At 47.4% G+C, this 15,631-nt stretch overlaps 2 protein-coding genes across 8 annotated transcripts in view; one reads left to right on the top strand and one right to left on the bottom strand.

Annotated features, from left to right (window-relative positions):
* The window catches only part of MEF2A (myocyte enhancer factor 2A), an 82,161-nt gene extending 73,633 nt beyond the window's left edge, over window positions 1–8,528 (top strand). For all 7 annotated transcript variants that reach the window (XM_054642516.2, XM_054642517.2, XM_077185624.1 and 4 more), the window contains 3 exons: window positions 1,427–1,556; window positions 4,296–4,422; window positions 4,835–8,528. In XM_054642516.2, the coding sequence (XP_054498491.1) occupies window positions 1,427–1,556; window positions 4,296–4,422; window positions 4,835–5,180 (603 nt within the window). In that variant the 3' untranslated portion in view covers window positions 5,181–8,528. The remainder of the gene's footprint in view (window positions 1–1,426; window positions 1,557–4,295; window positions 4,423–4,834) is intronic.
* A 1,056-nt stretch (window positions 8,529–9,584) lies between these two features.
* On the bottom strand, window positions 9,585–15,381 carry LYSMD4 (LysM domain containing 4). The gene is made up of 2 exons (XM_054642321.2): window positions 14,504–15,381; window positions 9,585–11,128 (listed from the first exon to the last, which is right to left on the bottom strand). The coding sequence occupies exons 1-2, from the start codon at window positions 14,774–14,776 to the stop codon at window positions 10,610–10,612; spliced, it is 792 nt and encodes a 263-aa protein (XP_054498296.2). The 5' UTR covers window positions 14,777–15,381; the 3' UTR covers window positions 9,585–10,609.
* Window positions 15,382–15,631: the final 250 nt, after the last annotated feature.

Below are 15,631 nucleotides of genomic sequence, written 5' to 3'. Positions count from 1 at the left end.
GCTGTGATATATATTTCTTTCTTCAAATGGGAAAGATACAAGATTGATAACCCTCAATTCATCTTCATAAATTTAAGCTTAAATTGAACACAGCCCCATTTCTGTACCTGCTCATTCTGATATTTTTAAGGGAATGATGCATTTTTAATGCTGCTCGTTCTCTCAAGATTAGAGTGGAGAAAAAATTTAAGTGCTGCAGATCCTGAAATATCTGTGTCTGAAATAAGGGAAAGGAGTAGTAACTTCAGTCTTGTAAAGTTATGAAATGGATTCCTACCAAAGAGATGAGAAACTGCTCCTTTTGTAGCAAATATTTTTTCCGAGATAGAGAGAAGTTTGCTTTAAGAAAACGTATTTCCAGCAGATTGAAACCCAGCTCCTTGTAGAAATACAGGGTGTAGAAACTACTGCTCTTTCTAAGAATTCTGCAGATAAAAGTAATCATCTGTTCTTGAAAAATAAAACCCTAGCATTTTCTCTTCTTGACAGTATTTGTCATGGCCAAATGGTGTTGAACCTCCTATTTTTCAAGAATATTTGCAGTTATCACCGTGGAGAGCAGAAAATTCTGTGGCAGCAGCTTTGCTGTCTGGTGCTGTTCACCAAAGTGTTTAATTAATTTTCTAACCAGCAACTTTGGTTAGAGCTAATTTTGAGTGATATGTTTGCTGCAGATGTTCATTCCAGTATATAGCAACGAAGGACTGTTATTAAAAAGCCAAATTGTGCCCACAGTTGAATTATCTGAGACAATCTAGTTTAGCTATTTTCCCTGTCAGAAAAGCACCATTGCTCTTTGTGAACTCCAGTGTCATTTGCTTGGAAACATATCTGCATTATAACAAGTGCTCTCTCAGTTTCTCAGGAACCATGGGAACAGCAAGATTATTTTATCACTGAAGTCTTATCAACACAAATTTAGAAGATCTCTGTGTTCCTTTCAGGACAGGTGTAGTCAGCACAGTGTCAAAACTGGCAGCTGAAATTTGGAAAATTGGATAAACAACTGTGAAGTGGGAGATTCTCTTCTGGTGGAACTGCATCTCACCATCTGCACTAAAACCTCTTTAAAAATAAGACTCAAAACTCTTAAATCACTTAAGAACTTCTGAGAATTGTTGTGTGTATCCCTAAGAAATTGCATTAATTTTTGTGTGTCCTACAACGCTAACACTGTTGAAATCTGCATGCTTGGGAAGTGGCCCACTGAGCCTTCAATTAATTTTTCATTTCAGTTTGCCAAGATCCTTTTGGTTGTCTTGAAATGTTTTAGCTTTTTTAGAAAACCAATGCTGACAAAAAGGACGCGTTCCTAACTCAGGCCCAGCAGAGCAGCACGCTGGGATGCAATGCTCTGTGTCGCTGGCACTGCCTTTCCCGTTGTTGCCCCTGGGCTCACAAGGTTTGTCCTTTCCATCCCTTGCAGAACACCCAAAGGATAAGCAGTTCTCAGTCCACGCAGCCCCTGGCCACCCCCGTGCTGTCGGTGACGACCCCGAGCCTGCCCCCGCAGGGCCTGGTGTACACGGCCACCTGGGACAGCACCCCCAGCACCGGTAAGTGCTGCTGAGCATGCCTGGAGCAGGGCCTCAGACAGACCCTGGGGCACGGCCATGGCTGTGCCCACACCTGTGCCCACACCTCACACCTGTGCCCACACCTGTGCCCACACCTGTGCTCACACCTGTGCTCACACCTGTGCCCACACCTCACACCCGTGCCCACACCTGTGCCCACACCGGGTGATTTCAGCTCTCCTGGGATCCGGGCCACGCACAGGGAGGGACGGGGTCTGCGTGGGGTTCCAAGGAGAGCCTTTATTGAGCTCCTTCCTCAGAAGGGTGCAGGGATGAAGGGCCCTGAGGCAGGGGTTTGTATGGGGATCTTGAGGGGCGGAACAGAGGGGAGGGACCAATAGGATACATCTCATCTACATTCAACAGCAGGGCATGCTGGGAGAAGCTTTTTTCTCACCCTAACAGAGGAGGCTGTCACCTGAGGGGTTGAGGGGAGCGTTGTGGATTCCTTTCCCTCTTGGCCCACTGGCCTCCACAGCTGGGGTCAGGGCTGGGACTGCACCCGGAGTCAGAAGCCCAGGAAATTCGTGTTTCTGTGACACTTGACTTTGTTTTCCTCTTCAGTTCAAATGAAGGCTCTTACTCATCAAAACCGAGCCTGTAGCAATCCTGCCAGGAACTGGAGTGCCTCACGTTTAGGCAATAGCTGATCCTTCAGTACTTCTGTTCTTCAGATACTTTTATTGTCTGCAGGACCTTAAAACTCCTTTTTATCCAAGCTGGGTGTGATGTAAGGCATTTGGTAATGTAAAAGCGATGAGTGGTTTGCTGGTTGGGAAAGTAGTTCATGAAAATCGAGTAATAAGTGATGGAACATGAGGCAACGCCAGCCTCAAGTTGCACAAGGGGAGGTTTAGGTTGGATAGCTCTGGTGTTCAGTGGCTGTTCAGAGCAAACCCTTGTGGTCCCTGCTCAGAGGAGCCTCAGTGAGTTTCACCTGACACAGCCCTTCTGTCCAGGATGCTGTTTCAGGGAGCAGCTGGGTGCATCCCTCACTCAGAATAACCTGGGAGCTGCTGGCTGGAACCCCAAAAGCTGAGAGGGGCTGGAATCTCTGGAAGCAGCAAAGGCAATGGGAACTGATGTCCTACGTAATGGACAAGTGCTGGGCTGTGATTTTAAACTCCAGCCCATTTCCTTTGAGAATGCAAATAATTTGTGCAAAGCTTTTAGCCTTTAGTGGTTTTCACACACTTCAGAATCGTTTCTATCAGATTGAACCTTTCAGGGGATTTGCAGGAAGAAATTTGATGTTGAAACCAAATTGTTGCCTGGGGATTCTCAGGGTAGTCTCCACTTACAGCACAATTTCAGTTTTGCAATTCAAGCACTAAGATAAAATTTAAATACCTTAATTGTTTTTCTGGATTGATAAGGTTGGTTTTTTTCAGGACTGGAAGGGATAGCTTCAGCTCTTGGATCCTTAATTAAAATGTTGGATATCAGTTTTCCACAAATACCCTATTTTATATAATCTGTTTTGGTATTCTGTAGATTGTTAGAGGAAGGGCCAGAACTAACTGAATTACTAAAACAATCCAGGCATTTAAAAAAATATTAAACCCCCTTGCAATCAGTTAATTAATAATTGACACCTGAGCAGAGCACACCAAGCCATAAATTCCTGGCTGCAGGTCAGTTGTTTTGCAGAGGTACAGACTGGCAGTGCTGCTTGTGGGGGGCACAGCAGTGATGGTTTCTGTGGTGCACAAGGTGCTCTTGTGTGTACATCTCACACCAGGTCCCTCCTGCAGCAGGGGTGTCCTCCTGTCACTGCCAGCAGATACGGGATTATTTAGGGAATTAATAATGCAGCTAATTGTGTAGTGACTTATGTGCTCTTTGGAAAAATACCTCCTCAAAGCCCTGTCACCAGACACGTTCTGTCTGAAGTGTCAGAAGTTAATTGTCCATGGTCATGAAAGCTGTAATTGCAGTGGAAAAAAATTACATGGGCACTGAATTCCTATCAGTGTTTCCTTCAGGTCTGCTCTGACAAATCCCCTCAGCCCAGCACATCCATCTCCAGGGCGTGCCTGGGCTGCAGTGGGCAGGTGTTGGAGGCCTGCCTGCTTTGCAGGCTCAGTGCATGTCTGGGTCACTGCAGGGGCTGCACAGTTGTTATTTTTTCTTTATTTTTTGAATTCAATTTTAGTCTTGCAAAAGGAGCTTTTTGGGTCAGTCATCTTAGGACAAACCTTTCTGAAGCTATGCAGAAATATGTGTGAAGGTTTTCAGAGTTTTAGTAGAAGTGACAACTGAGAAGAAATGAAGCAGAAAGAAAGAGGCAGCCCAAGAAACTTCACCTGCTGGAGCAGCTGGGACTCCTGAGGCCTTTAGGAAGGCTCCTGCAGGGATGTGTGTGGGTCTCTGACAGCACAGGGCCAAGTCTTACTGTAAGGTGCACACCTCTGTATATACACTGCATTAATGTGTTGTACCTGTGGGTTTGGAACAAGCTTCCAGACAGCAACTTGGAGAACCTGAAAGCAGAAGGCAAAAATTTTTCATTTGGAGGCCTCTGTACTGTTAAGCTCCCCATGAGCTTGGCAGGATTGCTCCCAGACTTCAGAGTTTTCATGTTTGGATTCCTTTGGATCAGCTGCCTTTATTTGTTCTGGGCAGAAAGTCTTTGTATTTGTGTTTATATATATATGTATGTTTTATATATGAACCCCCTGTACATTATTTTGTTGTTTATTTGTTTCTCCCTCTTAGATTACTCCTTGACTAGCGCAGACCTGTCTGCCCTGCAGGGGTTTAACTCCCCAGGAATGCTGTCCCTGGGGCAGGTGTCTGCCTGGCAGCAGCACCACCTCCGTCCCGCGGCCCTCAGCTCTCTTGTGTAAGTACCCAGGGCAGCACTGGGGGGGCTGGAGCAGCTGCACCAGGGGAATATTCAGCACATTTCCACCTCTTGTCTGTGCTGGGAAACATTCCTGTGTCGGGGTGTTTGTCCCTTCAGTCACCTCCAGCCTCCAGCTCATGAGCTGTGTCCCTGCAGGCTCAGCTTCTCACCAAGGGGGCACCTGTGTGGTGACTGAACTGTTTGGCAATAGGAAATATTTGTTTGTTCTGAACTTCTGTAAATGCAGCTCAGACCTTTAATTAATGATTTTTTCACCTTTGCTCTTCCCAGTAAATTGCATTTGTTTCTGTGCTGAGCCCCAAGCCCTCACCACCACAGACACGTGAATTTTCACTTGGTTTTCACTTTCTGCGTTGTCTGATTTGCACCTTTGGTTTTCCTTCCCCAGCACTGGCAGCCAGCTATCTCAGGGTTCAAACCTCTCCATTAACACCAACCAAAACATCAACATCAAATCGGAACCGATCTCCCCTCCCCGGGACCGCGTCACCCCCTCGGGGTTCCCGCCGCAGCAGCCGCAGCAGCCGCAGCCGCCGCCGCCGCCGTCGCGCCAGGAGCTGGGGCGCTCCCCGGTCGACAGCCTGAGCAGCTCCAGCAGCTCCTACGACGGCAGCGACCGCGAGGACCCGCGCAGCGACTTCCACTCGCCCGTGGTGCTGGGGCGGCCGCCCAACGCGGAGGATCGGGAGAGCCCCTCGGTAAAACGCATGAGGATGGACACGTGGGTGACATAAACCCGCCGTGCCGCCCTCGCAGCTTTGTGTTCTCAACATGAACTGTCCTGACATATCTAAATTTATAAATAAGGACGTGAATAAGTATATTTATATGTATATACATACGTGCATATATATATCTTCACATGCATATATATGTGCTAGTGTGTGTAGCATACACCAATCATCAGGCACTTACGACAAACTCTTGTATAGCTGCAGATGTCCCTTGGTAAAAGTAACAGAACAATCCCGTAGGTTTGAGCTCTAGTCTGGCACTTACCTGGACTCGTGTGTGACCCCAGCCCGGCCCGCGCAGAGCGGCGTCCCCGCAGTGTCTCCTCCTCCTCCACACCCACCCGAGCGAGGGCTCGCCTGTAGTACCGTCCCTGTGTGTAGTCAGCTCTATGGTTACTCGTAGTTAAGAAATAATTGCTTTGTAGCAGCAGAGCAGTAGAAAAGCAGGAAGAAGAAAGCAATACTGTACATAAACTGACCTTTCTATTACCCAACCTGGCATGGGTCTCTATTGCAGAGGGTGCATGGAGAAGGGCTGATGCTATAAGAAATAAAAAAAAAAAAACAAACAAAAACCCTGTTTTGCACGTGCAAAAAAAAAAAAAAAAGTGTATTGGGTCAAAGAAGTGATTTTTTTAATGAGTGAAAGAGAGCATAGAGAACTCGCATGAAATATTCAGAAAATATTAGCCTAGAAAATAGAACATTAACAAAATAAAATTAATATATTAAGTTATAATTGGAAGATGTTTGACAAATTTGTTTTTACGTTCATACCTTTGAAAAATATAGAAACGGATTTTAGCTCATGTATATTTTATATTAAAGAAAACAATACCCTAATGAATTGAAGACTATATATAAAGTTATATACAGTACTTTTGAACACATTCTGCTATGAATTATTTATATAAGCCAAAGCTGTATGTTGTAGCTTTTTTGTAGAGTATAGTTTTATCTTATTTTGACTTTCTAGTTTTTGCTTTCAAAGATGAAAAGGAAAAACTTGCAGGCGGAACCTTGGGGGAAAAATAAGCCATGAACACTTATATGTAAATTTAAATTTGAGCCAAACTCTTTGTGTATATAGCATCCTAAATATATTATCACCTTTGGTGTAAGTACCTATGTATTGTACGGTCACCAGATTAAAAAGTATATTTTTGTGGATTGACGCCAACTTGAAACAAGGCGAGGTCCTTATTAAGTAGAGTATTCACTGTTTAATATTTACTATTTTGTTAAATATACTGTACTTTCTTTGGATTTTAATTATTATTAATATTATTATCCAGATTTTTCAGAGGGTGTATAAAGGGGTTGGCCCCCTCACTGGTGGTGAATGTGTGCCGTTCAATTGTAATCTCTGTGCTGTATGGTTAAGCTTCATTATACATTTTATATATATGTATATAAATAGCAAAGTGGCAAAAAAAAATCCGGTGTTAAGTTCATCCTGCATAAATATAAAAAATCTGTTACAACACATTTTAAGGCATCATTTTAAAGCTGCCTCTTCTGAGGAGGAAAAAAAAACCAGTGGAAAAACTTGACCTAATTTCTCATGATAGGGAAATGACACATATCAGAGGAGCACAAAAGGTTTTGTGAGTTGGCAAGTGGTTTGGGAAAAATTTGCTGCTTCCAAGAGAGGGAGGAATGCAGAGCCCCCTTGTGCCACGAGCCTGGGCTGGGAGCAGGTTTGGTGTTGGATGCAGGGCTGGGATCCCACCGGTGCTCCCGGTCACCTCCAGGCTGGCAGTGCTGGTTCTGGTGGAAGCTGCAGAGCCGTGGGATTGCCCAAACACTTCAGAGTTAGCCCTGATATTTATTACGGTTTTTGCTTGGGCTTTTTTTTTTTTTTCCAGTTAGGAAAAATCCCTTGATGCTGTAAGGGAGGGGTGAGAAGGGCGCTGTCCCTGTGGCCTCCAGCCCTGTCTCGCTGTCCTGGCACCGTTCAGAGCCGCAGGGGCTGCAGTGCCCTCCAGCCCTTCCCTTGGAACTGCTTCCCCTTTCCTGGGTCCGTCCCGGCTGGCAGGAGGGTGCAGGCAGGAGGGACTCGTTCCCGTGGCCGCTGTCCCCAGTGACCGAATCCACTTGCTGCTCCCTGGAACCTTTTGCTGCTCTGATCAGTGATGTGAGTTCCATGATTTATGCACCTGTATGAACTTTGCTGTACATCCGAGTGGGAGTTCTGCATTCACATTTACTGTCTATTTTCTTGTGTGCCTTATCAGATGGCTTTGCTGACTGTATCTCAATAGTCTTTATTTCTATGCAGGTTTTTAAACAGTACTTAACTACTGTTTTCTTAAAGACAAAGCTACACAAGGGTTAGAGTTTGTATTGAAATTGCACCAATGAATTAAAAAAAATAATAAAAAGAATCAGTTCTAAAGAGCTGGGCAAGGGAGTGGCCCTGTGCTGCCCCAGCCCCGGCAGAAACGTCCTTCCACAGCCCTCCGGTCTCGGGGAGCACCTCCTGCCACCGAGGACATGGGAATCCTGGTTTTTAATAACAAGTAACTCACTTTGAAACATACTTTTTTAGAAATTGTAAAAATGTTTTATATAAAAAAAAAAGAGATGACATAGCACAGATATTTCAACAGGTTAAAAAAAAAAAACTTTTTAAAATTATCTCTGCTGACTGAAGTGCAAGTGGATCCAATCCTGGGCTGAACCCAGTCAGGTCTGAATGATTTAAGATTTTTATCTCTGTTGTGACAAATCACCTCCATCCTCGAGCTCTCACGATAGTTTTGAGAACGCCACGTTGTCAGGGACTCGTCAGAGAGAACTGCTTTAGCCTTGCCTTCCCTCCAAGGACACTAATGCATCAGAAACTTGCGAGTTACTGTGCGCACAAGAAATACATAGTAAATAAGGAACAAAACAACTCCTAACAATTGATCCTGGGCAGAAGTTAAATCCGAATGTGAAAGAAAGACTTAACCAATGTAAACATTTAAATCTTAGTAGAACCTTTCTTCACTTTGCTGTGCAAGAGAACACTGCTTTGCTATATTTAAAATGGCTTTTTTAAAAGAGATTTATGTATTTGGTAAATGTTTGTAGTCAACAGTTCACAAGAAGCTGTTCACGGTTTAATGCTGATAAGCCGTTTGGCGGCACAAGCTGGACTTTGTTGCCATCCTTGAGACGAATCTTTTAAGAAAAAAAATAAGTTAATCTCAATTTTTTTCCCTGAATGTGTTGTTTTTTCTTCAATATACAATAAATATTCTAGTGAACTTTTTATCAAATGGTTAAGAAAATGCTAGAGGTTGTTGTAAAATATTTGTATCCTGCATTCACTAAAGTAAAGATACTGGCTTTTACTGTGTACTCCGGCCTCTCTCGTGTTTGCAGAGCACTGGTCCCGTCCGGCGCGTCCTTGCCCCTCCAGGTGCCAGTCCAGGTGCCAGCTGTTGGTTCTTAATTGCAGCCATGAGGGTGTTCATCAGCAGGGATACAGGCACACTCATTACTGCACACAAGGACTGATGCCTGCTAGGAACCTTTCATAAACCATGGAGAAACTGGCAGCTGAACCAGGCTCCATTGGGAGTGCAGAGCCCAAGGGCACTCCTGCCTCAGCCCCGGCTCCTCCTGCTGCTCCCAGTCCCGCTCACTGCAGCACCTGAGGTGAGGCTGCAAGGGGCCCCTCCTTCTAAGCTGGTGCTCAGCTGTGTGGCAGCAAATGAAGCACAGGCTCTGCCCCTTGTGCTTTTATTTCATGTGGCTTTATTTAAAAATATAAGAACCTGGTCCCACCCCCTCCCCAGAACAAGGAGATACAGCTCTTCACAGAAGAAAAATACAAGATTTTGTTCAGTATAAGATACTTTGGCGTGTTCATTTATAAAATCAGGTTCCCACTTTTGAGAGCTGCAGGGAACGCAGGTTCTCACGGTAGCAGCACAGTTGTGCCTGTGTGGTGTGGGGTCCTCACTGGCTGGAGACACTTTGATGCTCCCTGTCGAGGCAGACAGTGCCAGGCACAGGCACAGAGGCACAGAGTCAGTCCTTGAGGCCAGGCTGAGGCTACACCTGCACAGCAGGTGCTCCTAGCACAGCCCCTCCCCAGCCCCTGCCCTGCCCCAGCCAGCCTCAGGCTGCCAGGGGAAGCTGGAAAAGCCCTGTGGTCCTGCTGGCAGCTGGGAAGCTGCAAATGGGGCTTGGCCAAGGTGGGGACAATGAACAGGAGCTTCCTGCTCCTGCCCACCAGCGCTGGCCTCACCCTCAGCACCAACCTGCCCACACATGTAGTGGCTGGTTCCAGGAAAGCCTTTACCTCTGCCCACAGGCCCAGAATTTGCTGAATCAAATTTCTGAGGCAAGTTCTTCTCTTTAGCAAATCTCCCAAGGCCTCCCTTGCTGCCCTGAAGAGCACAGATCAGCAGTGCCACAGTCCTCTCCAGAAAGGCTTCACCCTTCTTCCTTCTTGGACTACTGTCCTGGGCCTTGCACCCTGCACCCAGCTCCCACCTCACTCCCACTCAGACTGCACACAAGGAAGTAATTCCATGACTGAGCCTGGGTCTCTGAGAAGCACCACTATAGACTATTATTAGTTTTTTTAGCAAATAATACTGACTAGACCTCCTGCCAGCAAATGAGCCCTTGAGAAGTGCCTGTGACTCCTCTCTCGTGCTCTCCTGTCCTCATCCAACAGCCCCTGCAGGGCTGAGCAGCACCCTGGGACAGCAGAGATCCTGCACTGAGATCTCTGAGGGATTTCACTGAGGGGAAGAGCTCTGGGCTCACCCTTCCCAGGGTTGGGCCTGATGCATCTCAATTGAACACAGCCCAAAGATTTGCTCAGGAGGGTGACAAGGTGGGGTGCTGGCAGCGCCATCGTGCCCTGGCACACCCAGCTCAGAGCTCCAGAAAGCATCATTAGGGTCAAGCAGGCCAAAACCACCATGGTCTGCAAGAGACAAAAATGACACTTCTGAGAAAAAGCGTCCCCCGCTTCTATTCCAGCAAAAAGTGTTTCCTTAAAATGCAAACAACCCCCAACTTTCCAACCACATTAATACTGCACTCTCCAGCTCAGCAGCAAAGAATTTGCTTCTAGATGCGGCATTAAGAAATACCTGAAGCAACCATAATGAATAAATTGCTACAAAATACTTTCCCTCAACAGAGTTCCCAACTCTGAAGCCACCTGGGTGATGATCTCTTTAAGCAACAAAGCATCCTTGTTTTTCTATCAAAATCACATCACCTCATTTTCAGTCAAATTCAGGATTACATCATCAGCTACTTATAAAAATAAAAATAATCTGTATTGTGATATCCCCTCGGGTGCACTTGAGTCAGTCACGAGCATACGGGCATTGCTGCTGGAGAGGCTGAAGTGGACTGCCCTTTCACCTTAGGACTTTTTTTCCTATGACTGAGTCTTGTGGTAATTTCCCTTCCTATCCAGCCGATGAAACATTTGAGTTTGTCATGTTAGAGGTGTGGGCCACCAGGCCTTGTGTTTTAAAATAGATGATATAAAACACTGGCAGGACGATTCCTATCAGGAGCATAATGAACACGGCGTTCCACCACTGGATTCCGCAGTCCGCGCCGTTCCCGGCTTTGTCCCGGTTCCCTGCCTCGGGCGGGGGCCTCTCCAGCCCCTCCCCGCCGTACTCGGCGTTCAGCTGCACCTCCACCTGCACGGCGTCCTGGATGCTCTGGTCGATGCCCCTGAAGTACTCACTGACTCGCCGGCCGCCAGCGGAGCCGCCAGCAGAGCTGCCCGCACCGGGGTCGGGCTCCGGCGGCTCCACGCGCGTCAGGCCGGGCTGGGCGGGCCCCGCCGGGGGCGGCCGCAGGAGCCCGGCGCCCTCCGTGAGCAGCCCGTGCGGCCGCACCGGGATCTTGATGGACTTCAGCGCGTACAGATCCTGCTCCCGGATGAAGTTGTTGACGCGTTTGATATCTGCAACCTAAGGAATCCAGAAAGGACACAAACAGTGAGGGCAGGACAGCCCAGGAGTGAGGCAGGAAGCAGCTACAAAACCAGTGTGCAAGCAGCCATCAGGGAATAAAAGCAGGCCCTGGATGCAGGTGGTTTGATGTTCTGAGAGATTCTCCAGCAGTTCCAGGGGGGCTCCAGGCCCTGCAGGATAGAGTCAGTCCCCTGTGAAACCAGTCTACAACCTCCATCTCTTGTGCCTGCTGTGTTTTGCTCCATACTGCCCTCCCTTCTCCTTGCTTTCTTTGCCCTTCTCTCAGTTAAGGCAAGAAGAATCTTTTTAACTAACAGATCCTTTTAAAAACTATTTTCATACCTTACACATGAGTGCTTAAGGTGAGAGCACAACACCAGTGTGAGCATCTCCTGCTCAGGAAATTATTTCAGAGTGATCAGAGCTCCATTTTGGGAGCACACCAGTTCTGAAAGCAAGGCCACAGCCTGGAGAGCAGGTGAGCACCTCCCGCACAGGCACGAGCATCCTCTGCTCAAGGAACACCTCTCTGCTGCAGGACAGAGCTCATCCAGCCCATTCCTCCTGAGCATGTCCTGCTGAAGGACAATCACCTCTGTGCTCCTGACACCACCTTTGGTGGCTCCTGTGTGGGGCTCCTGTCTGTGAGCTGTGTCCCCACCCAGCAGCAGGAAGAGCAGGGGAGAACCAGCCTCATGTGCAGCATCAGGCACAGGGACAGGCAGTGCCAATGCAAGGACAAAGGCAAGGCAGCATCTCTCAGGTAACATTAACCAAGAGAAGATGCTTAATGTAGTGGCCACTCACAGCCACCCAGCAGCACAGCAACTTCGCAGTTGCACTAAACCCTCTGTCAAAGGAAAGGAACAGGATGTCAGTGTGTGTGCCAGGAGCTCTCTGCTGCAGCCAAGGAGATGTGAAAGAACCTTGAGGAAAAGGCTGGAGGGCACAAAACACAGCGAGAGCTAAAGCAAAGAGAAAGGCAAGACAACCAGGTAAAGCACCTCTCATCCATCACAGCAGAGACACAGCAGAGGGACTGTGCTTTGCTCTCCAGAAATCACAGCATGACCTGCATTCACTGTACACACACTCAGGGCTGCCAAGGAAACTGGGAGCTAAAACAAAAAAACCCACTTTACTTCCTAGGCACTCTGCTCAGAGGAGAGGAGAGGAGATGGAGGCCTGAATCTCATGTTTACTCTGCAAAGCTTGAGAACTCTGAAAACGGCACATTTAATCCAGGACCTGATCTGGGGACCCTGAGGCAAAAGGAATCCTCAGTCACTGCTCCGGGCTCCTCACGGCCAGCCCCAGTGTCAGCTCTGGACTTAAACACTGCAAAATTTCTTAGTTATGAAATAACAATCTCACCCAGAGCCTCCTAACTGAGGTGCTGCTTTAATTTCTGGATTTGTTCCAATGAAAACAAATTACTGGGACAGTAAATATCCCCCGTGGTGTCTGCAATCAAATACTGCAGTGTGGTGCTAAGACTCTAGAAACAGAAAGTGGAGCAGCACTCACACAGAAACAACAAACAAAGCTGATGGGAAGCAAGCGAGAGATTGGGCTGCACAAGCATTTAGGCTTATTTTCTGTACTCATTTTTTGGCTGCAGTGAGCTCCTCTTGTCCCAGCCTAAGAACAATGCCAAAAGCAAGCCAGGACTATAAATGGTCAAGAGTAAAAATGAGAATTTTGAAGTGCTTTGCATCCTTGCCAAGTTATCTGTGGCACACACACAGAGCTATTTGTTGCAGTGTCTTACTATCCCCTCCCCAAGCAGATTCTGAAACCAATGTCAAGTTCTCATTGATTTCAAGAAGTTCCTCCTGGATTTTTACACACATTTGCCTATATACCTGTGGTTACAGTTCTCACTGCTGTCCTGGTGACCTTTCAGGAGCTGTTTAATTGTGCAAATAAAACACATGAAAACTGTCATGCCAGTCTTTAAACAGACAAATCTCCCACAGTAGGGACTTTGGTACCTGTTCACTTTACCTGGAATAAGTCAGAAGTGCCCTTTCTGGAAGGGAGGCAGGCAGCAGGACAGTTTTTGTCCTGTGGGAGGAGAACACTGACTCTGTGGTCCCTTCCATCAGCTTGCTTTTCCCTTGGGCAGGCCCAGCAGCCTCCAGAGGGGCTGAAAGGCTCCGGGAGGGGCAGCCACAGCAGGGACAGAACTGGGTGACAGTGCAGAGGCACAGCAGGACTCTTCATACACCAAAGAACTGTTCAGAATCTCCCTCCTCGGAGTTCACCCAACTGCTGTGAGTCTGCCCAGGTGCTGCTGAGAGCAGCACACAGCTTCACACCCAACCACAGCTCAGCTCTGCCTTCTCAGGCTCTCCTGGGGCCAATCAAGGCCTATTCAAGTCCTACCAGACTCGCTTCTCCACACGCATCAGCAGAACCTACAAGGGTCCCTTTTTTGTTTTGTTTTTGTTTCTAAGGGCATGGGAGGGGAGGAATTGCTGCAATCCCTCTAAGGCCTCTTGCCTCAGCTGCACCACACAGCTGCTGTGTGGTTAAGCAAGACAGCCTGCACTGGCAGGGCAGCACTGGAGCCAGAGCTGTATCATTATCCCCACTGCGGTCGCGGGCCAATGTTTCACCATGGAACTCTGAAATCACAGTCCAGCCTGCAGATAAAGGGGGCTCTAAAATACAGCTCCAGCTGCTGAACAACAGGGGGCTTCTAATGTTCAGAGCAGGTAATTCAACTTTCCAGCAGTTTTGCTCTTTTTTGGAACAAAGAAAACGAGCTGTGTATTGCTCCAACTGAGAAATCTCACAGTGCACACGCCCTCCCTCCTGCCCACAGGCACCTGAACTGTGCACGCCTGGGATGACAGCAAACAACCAAAACCCAAACACAGACAGCACCTGGACTTTGGGACTGAACTTTGGTGCCTCTCCACATCCACCCCTGTTAGACTCAGACCTTCCTTGCAAAATGTAAGCTGATACCCTTCAAAAAATAAACAAAAAACCTCACCCATAACTGTGGTGTTTCTTTGTACTGCTCAATTTGCTTCAAAAACTCCAATGTTCCTTGAGAGCAGAGCCCTGGCCCTCATTGCTACACTCAGCTCCCCAATGTTTGCCCTCACTGAAATAACTTGGTACAACCTGCACTTAGTCACCGAAATTGTAACAGGAAAGCAGGTCAGGCAGGGTGTGAGGCTGACAACATCTTCCCAGGCTTTTGGCTGAACAACCATTTCTTGTGTTTGTCTGTGGTTATTTTTGCCTTTCTCCAGTTTTACCCAGACAATGACCACTCATACAATGCACAGGGCCAGCACCTGCCGGTGTCAGCACTAGCAGAGCACAGGGGAAGCCCCGGGGGCGGTTAAGGCTCACCTTACAGCCGTACTGCAGGGCCAGCTTGTTGAGGCTGTCCTCCTCGGTGAGCTCCCTCTCCAGGAGCACCACGTCCCCCGGCCTGCCCCGGGCGGCGCTGCCCCGCTGCTGCTCCTTGCCCCGGGGCCGCAATTCCATCACGTTGAGCTCCTCCTCCGAGGACTCCTCCGAGTCGGAGCGGCCACTGGGGAACACGAACACCTGCCTGCCGGGGAAGGTGTGCACAGTGGCAGGAGCCTGGAAGGGTCTTGTCCGGCTCTCGTGCAGCCTCATCTTTCACACCGGCAGCACCTGCAACAAAACCCAGAGACTTTCAGTTTCCTCAGGACCAGCATTTAGCTCTGCAATCAGTAATTTTTTTCCAATTTTTTTTTTGGTCCACCTGTGAACAAACCTTATAACTATGTTGCTCAACATTTTAGATGCAATATCCTATAATTTTATTCAAAAAACTACATTCTATAATTTTATTTAAAAAGCACCTTATACTATGTTGCTCAACATTTTAAACGCTACATTCTATAATTTTATTTAAAAAGCAATACAGGCCCTTGAGCAAACTGTCTTTAATTACGGTCAAAACATACATTAGGTCTACCAACAGACATTAAAAACTGAGCAAAGTTATCTTTTTTATAAGTCTTTAGCTCTCTACACTTTTGGAATCTACATTTTAAGCTCTTGGAAAAGCACCTTTTTTTTGTTTTTTTTTTTTAAATAAGGACAGCTCATGCTACACTTAACTTCAACCCGAATAACAAGGCTTCATTTTACTGCATGAAGACTAGAACCTGCCTGAGCACTTTGATTATTGCTCAGCCTACAGCTGCAAGTTCGGGTTGGTTTTTTTTTTCTTCAATCCTCAGCTCCACAAACAATTTGTTTTGTTTCGTCCTGTCAGGACGAGGTATAGGTAAGAAAACCCCACATTGTTATGGATCCTTGACCTTAACGTTCTCCATCTACCCCCAAGGGATTCCTCAGGTGAAATCACTACGATTTAATGGCATTTCCTTGGCCCCGGGCACGGCACCCAGAGCTGCGGGTTGGGCTCGGCTGTGCCGAGGGAGCTCAACCCCCAGGACCCGGCTGCTGTGGGACTCCCCGGCCTCCCCCGGCACAGCTCCC

This window comes from Agelaius phoeniceus, chromosome 13 (genome assembly GCF_051311805.1).
Source record: "Agelaius phoeniceus isolate bAgePho1 chromosome 13, bAgePho1.hap1, whole genome shotgun sequence".
In the NCBI taxonomy this organism is placed as follows: domain Eukaryota; kingdom Metazoa; phylum Chordata; class Aves; order Passeriformes; family Icteridae; genus Agelaius; species Agelaius phoeniceus.
The sequence above is the reverse complement of the archived record's forward strand: the minus strand, read 5'-3'. Positions and strand labels throughout refer to the sequence as shown.